Source organism: Tinamus guttatus, unplaced genomic scaffold (assembly GCF_059628265.1).
Source record: "Tinamus guttatus ecotype Peru unplaced genomic scaffold, ASM5962826v1 Tinamus_guttatus_pri_ptg001286l, whole genome shotgun sequence".
NCBI lineage: Eukaryota > Metazoa > Chordata > Aves > Tinamiformes > Tinamidae > Tinamus > Tinamus guttatus.
In genome coordinates, this window is record NW_028289820.1 from 48,952 (window position 1) to 54,979 (window position 6,028).

Genomic DNA, 6,028 nt, shown 5'->3' on the forward strand with positions numbered 1-6,028 from the left:
TCTGGGAAATAATTAGTTATTATAATTAGTTCCAGGAAATAGAATGAATATGTATGATAATTCCAAGAATTTAATGCATATGTAGATAATTTAGAAATAAAGGCTTTAGCAAACACACCTTAGGGTGTGCACGATAAGTGGATCTATCCCCCGTGCACCCAGCGCTGCAATAAAGTGAGTGCCTGCTTCTTAATACTACATTGGTGTTAAGAGATTTTTTTTCTCCCGGTTTTTGGTGACAAGTATACTTAAGTATTTCCAATACCTGTTGCCATGTATGAAGTAAAGCATACACATAAGTGTTTGCAGAATTGGGGCCAAAATTTGGAAGTATTTTGGACTTTGATACAACAAACACTTCAGTACATATTTAAATAATACTGATTTCACTGGAGTTGGGCATCAATAACTATACGGTATCCCTGAGCTCCAGTTATTATTTTTGTTATCTGGCTGCAGAAGTACCCAGAGGCACTGACTGATACAGTGTAAAATAGAGTTGTTTTATGAGAATCACAGAATCATTATGGTTGGAAAAGACCTTCAAGATTGAGTCCAACCATAAATTCTGGCCTCTGGTACAAATCTTGACTTCTGCTGTCATTACATTTAGGATAAACATCAATTAGCATCTGAGCGGATTTCCTGTTTCAAATCAACATACACCAGGGGAAAAAAATAATAAAAGGTAAAAAACAAGTAACAGTGTCCATAAAAGTAAGTACAAAGTACCGCCATAATATTTCCATATGCAAAGTGCTTGATATTTGTAATGAATCTACTGATATTAGGTAATTAGTGCACGGATCTAGGTGGATTTAGAGAGTTCCTGTTGGGAACACAGCTGGCACAGAGCTGCTCTGGGCGATCACCTTGGGTTCCATGTTCTCATCGAGGCTAGCAAGTTTTTACATAGTTTATATAAATATATATATATATATATATATATATATGTATATATGTATATATTTCTATGCATTCTTCAATATTTCTCTCAAGTTGTCACTGGGCTCCAAGCAGCGGCACTGCCCCACATACAGCTGTCCCTCTTCATCATGGCGCCGCCTCCCGCCACGTCACGCCCAGCCCGGTGCAGCCCAGCCCCGGCTCCCGCCCCGGCCTGGCAGCGGCGCATCGGGGAGGCCGCAGCGCGGCCATGGTGTTCACGCTGTACTCGCTGCTGCAGGCCGCGCTGCTCTTCGTCAACGCCATAGCCGTGCTGCACGAGGAGCGCTTCCTGCGACACGGTGAGGTGCCATGGCAGGCGGGAAAGGCAGGGGTTGTGGCTGCAGGACCCTCCTCCCCCCCCCCTTTTTTTTTTTCTCCTTTTTACAATTTTATTTGGGTTTCTGTCACGCACTGCGATCTGGTCATCATGTGAGACACCCCCAACACCTTATTTTAATTTAATTTAATTTAATTTACTCCATTTTTTACTCCATTTAAAAAATCTATTTTATTTTACTCCATTCTATCCTATTTTATGTCGTTCTCCTGGGAAGCGGCAGCCCAGGAGCGAGGCCTGGCCTCTCTCCGTGCCCAAGCTCAAGAGCTGAGAGCAACATTGCAGAGAACCAGGTGCAATTAAAAAAAAAAAAAGTCATTTGAATACTTTCTTAATACTTCTGGTTCTTCCCCTGCATGTTGCCATCCACAGGCACGGCCATTTCCAAGCATCTTTTCCCATTACAGCATCTTGCGTTGATGGCTCCTCTGCTGCTGGGTCCCGCGGGAGCTCTTTGCCAACCTGCTGTCATGTTGCCCTCTGAGAAGCTTCCTAGTCATTTTGCTGAAAATGTCCAGTTTTGCATTTTAGACAAGTTAGGAAAACCATAATCCCCATTTAGGAACCTATTCTGACCATTCTCCGTTACGTAGCAGTTTTCAAACTTGTGCTGAAATGTCATTTCTTACCCAACAACTCTTTGTTCTTCTATTTTCTGGTGAGGGACTGCAAGCACATGTAGGGTTTCTGTTTTGGCTAATTGATACATTTATTTATTTATTGAGGTCCAAATAAACTCGTGTGGTTCTCTGACATACAGAGACTAATAGTGAGTAAAGACTACTTTTTAGGTAAGAGTTTCCTTCAGCAAATGAAATACTGATCCGTCATTACTGCCACATTCGTTAAAAGGTTTAGCATTTTTCAATACATTGTTTTAAGCAACTCAGGTGGCTGGGAAATAAAGCTGATTGCTTTGTAATTTGTTTTCTAATGTCAGCGATATCACTTAGCTCCTCGAGACAGATCTCTGGTTAATGCTGCTAATGCTGATGGTTAATAGCACTTGTTGAGTGGGTGACGTTTTTTAATGTGGCTTTTTGTGACACAGTTGGTTGGGGAAGTGATCAAGGGATTGGAGGATTTGGAGAAGAACCAGGAATTAAAGCACAGCTAATGAACCTTATTCGATCTGTGCGAACCGTTATGAGAGGTAAGGTGAAGGTAATGCCTTGTTACACACCTGTTGGCTGCAAAGTTTTGTTTCTGTGCTTTAAAGTACAGATTTTTTTTCCAAATCTCAGTGTTTAATTCTTTCTCTTCTTGACCAGCTGCCATTTCTGCTTGCCATTTTCAATCTGTCCTTCCTCTGGATCCTTCCTTCCTTCCTTTCTGCATGAACTCTGCAGAGGAGTGAAAAAAAAAAATGAGAGAAGACTATCAATGTGGAAGTTGCTGATATTCAAAATGTACTGTACTTGCACAGACAAACAGCCTTCAAATAGTAACAAACCCTGCCTTTTCTCCTGCCCAGCAAAGAATATAAACTGATGGTTTTGTAAATCTCAGTAGAAGCAAAAGAAGAAACAGGCTGTGAGTCAGTTTAGTTCATTTGGAGAAAGGGTTGTTCAGGCCAGATTTAAAACATGGAAGGCTGTAAGAGTATTTCTGCTGTGGCTTCTTGTTAATTTTTGGTATTCCAGACTTTGATTGTGGCTCCTTTTGCTAGTTCTTTCTTAATTCTTAAAAGGCAGTCTCCCAACATGACACTAAATTCTGTGTCTTCGTGATGTGTAAAAGAAAAATTTCATAGTTCCTCTCTTTTTTTCTTTCTCTGCAGTGCCATTAATAGCAGTGAACTCCATTACAATTGTGCTGCTCCTGTTGTTTGGCTGAAGATGATCTGTTGCTTTTGGACATCCAAAGAGGAAAGTTGCCAACTTGCCACTACTTTTAGTTTTCTGGGATCCAACGTGGTTTAGCTGTCGGTTTGACATTCAGCTTATAGTAATAAAGGCACTATTTCTATTTATCTTATTTCCTAATGTTACCTTGCAGTTTTATTGAACAAGAGAATGGGATCAGTGCAAAAAGGCTGTAAATATTTTGGACTCCAACAAGTTCTACTGTGGCCTGTTAATAGCATTGACTGTTACAATATGCATTGTAACGTATTGCGGTGATTGTCAATGGGATGCGGTTTTTAATTGTCACTCAGGGATGGATTTCCTTCAGTACACTCCCAATTTATTTTTAAGTTTAAAAAAAAATCTAGTGTTTGTTATTTCATAGTTTATACCGCGGTACTATTTAATAGAGTATGAATTTGGCTCTAGAAATATTATAAACTATTGCAAATACTGTTGTGATTTTGAGAAAGCTAAAGTTAGATTGGGGTGGGGGGACTATTTCAGTTAAAATTATAAGTGGAATTTTACTGGCTAGGTTGAGGCTAGGATTTTTCTCTTGGTGCTTGATAGCTTTCTAGTACCAATGGTGTTTGATGCTTATGGCAAAATAGGTTGAAAATAGGTGCAATAGCTATGCAAAATCTCAAAGAGCTCTACCTAAATGCAGGCAACTCAGTGTTAATTTAGACTAGCAAGTGATCTTAGTAACTAGCATTTGTTACTATTCTTCCAAGGATCATTATTACTTTTTTAAGCACATGTTGAACTTTTGTGTAGCACTGTGTGTGTTGGAAGTGGGGACCCATTTGTATTCTGAGCTTTTGGGGCAACCTGGGAGAATATTGCACTGTTTTCAAACACAGTTCTTTTTTTCAAACAGCAAATTTGCAACCTCCATCCTGCCTCTTCATCTTCCTTAAAGTAAGGAGTTTCTGAAATTGATCCCCTGGGTTTGAACTTGCAGTTTCTTCTCAGACAGTTCTGCTAATCACTTTGATACAGAATGCAAGAAAACCGATCCTCTTATACCTCTTCAGAAAAGCAAACCTTCCAATGTCTTTTCTATACCTTTCTGCTAGAGGGTGGCTAAATTTGTCTTTGCTTGTTTCTAGAAGTGGGAAGGGCTAGAGAAACCTGGTGGTTGCACCCTTTTAAAACAGCTTGATTGATCTTTTTCTGGTGTCTTTAAGACTAAAGTATATGTGGCTGTTGACAAAGATAAGTCTGTAAAATGTGTAAATGAATTTAATGGTCTTCAGTCACAATGTTTTGCAGAATAGACTATGTCCAGGAGGTTTTTTTTGGTCTTTTTTTTTTTTTTTTTTGTGAAAATTGTAAATAAAAATTGAATTTGAGTTTAGCACTCTTTCCTAACTTCCTGTATATCTGTGTACAGTTTGTCAAAACTCAGCTTCATCCTGTTCTAGATAGGAAAATTAATGTTTCTATGCAAGATACTTATTCCCGTGGCTCCAGCTCTCCACTATGAGGCAATATTTTAGTGTCATGTAGCAAACCCAAGGAGTCTTAGGAACAGTGGTCTGAAGCAGAATATAATCAAGCAATGTCTTAAATTCCAGAGGAGGAATTTACTATAAAGTGCTTTTTATTTAAAATAATAATAATAAAAGGGAAAGCACGTGAAATAAGTGATTTCTCGCTCTCCGCCCGCCCTGGGGGAGCTGCGGCTCCTGCTCCCCCAGGTCCGCGCGTTGCTCCCACTCCTCGGCGCTGAGGGCTCCCCTTCTCCTCACGCCGCGCGCCCTTTCTCCTCAGCGCTTCCCGCGCCGCGGCCGGGCTGCCCGCGGGCGCGCCTGCCGTCAGGCGCCGTAGCCCTGGGCAGAGCGGCGGCGCCCGGAGGGCTCAGGCGCTTGTGCGGGCAGCCTCGGCCAGGCGAAGACCCCGCGCCGCGGCGGCAGCGTAGGCAGCCAGGTCAGTACGTGGGGGGAGCCATCCCATTCCCCCCCCCCCCCCCCCCATCGCCGCCCGAATGGGCCCGTCCGCGCTGTGCGGGTGGCAGGCGGCACCATCGCGGCCGCGCGAGGGGGTACCGGGCACCCCTTTGTGCGGAAAATCTCGCTGTCAAGAACTGAATGTCCAAAAAGGAGACAGAGGAGTCCTAAAACTTTATTCGAATAAAGGGAGAGTCCACCAGGCATATCCCTGTGGGGTCTCTCCAATTGCTGGGGGACGCAGCCCCCCTTTTATCCTAATTTCCCGACCGAGGGATGCCCTCTCCTTTTCCCCATTGGCCAAGGTACTCAGAAGTTACAGCCTTCCCGGCCCGCCTACACTGAACTCCTGCCTCCCTCCATCTGTTCTCACCTGAGCTCACCTGACTCCTTTGTCCCCCTTGCTGAAGAATGTGGGGGAATTGCCCTATTTCCATCCTTTGTAAAGGCCCCCATTTTGTTGCAGATGGCTCTTTTTGTCCTTCTCGGCTCATGGCTCCACTCAGTCTCCCCTCTGTTCTCCTTCTCATGTCCATACCACAACATTGGGGCTGTTTTGGGTTGAACCTCCAGCCAAAATATGCTCCAAATATATATATAATATACATATATATATATATATATATATATATTAATAACTTCACAGCAGTTTCCTTCACCACTCTCTCTTGTTCACCTGATAGGGGCAAGTCATACTGCAATAACCTGGCTCCTGGGGTTGGGATAAATTCCTTCAGTATTTTCTGCAAGGCTTGTCCAAATAGGACCGGTGCCTTGGTGTATCCTTGCGGAAGGACTGTCCATGTCAATTGCTGTTTTATCATTTTTCCTGGAACTGCCCACACTTCTGAGTTCACTTCAGCCTAGCTTTATCAGACACTTTGCACAAAGTTACAGTAGTGCTAACTTCTTTATCATCCCCCACAATATCAATTGACATT

At 42.7% G+C, this 6,028-nt stretch overlaps 1 protein-coding gene across 1 annotated transcript; it reads left to right on the forward strand.

Moving 5' to 3' along the window:
- The first annotated feature begins 1,156 nt into the window (after positions 1-1,156).
- On the forward strand, positions 1,157-3,830 carry LOC104569554 (immediate early response 3-interacting protein 1). The gene is made up of 3 exons (XM_010216524.2): positions 1,157-1,247; positions 2,337-2,438; positions 3,066-3,830. Exons 1-3 carry the CDS (start codon positions 1,157-1,159, stop codon positions 3,119-3,121), a joined length of 249 nt encoding a protein of 82 aa, XP_010214826.2. The 3' UTR covers positions 3,122-3,830.
- The last annotated feature ends 2,198 nt before the right edge of the window (positions 3,831-6,028 follow it).

Excerpts from the sequence above, each read along its gene's own strand:
- LOC104569554 (XM_010216524.2), top strand. The coding sequence starts at position 1,157 with ATGGTGTTCACGCTGTACTCGCTGCTGCAGGCCGCGCTGCTCTTCGTC. Across the intron at positions 1,248-2,336 it reads GGAGCGCTTCCTGCGACACG|TTGGTTGGGGAAGTGATCAA; the intron begins GTGAGGTGCCAT and ends TTTGTGACACAG. Across the intron at positions 2,439-3,065 it reads TGTGCGAACCGTTATGAGAG|TGCCATTAATAGCAGTGAAC; the intron begins GTAAGGTGAAGG and ends CTTTCTCTGCAG.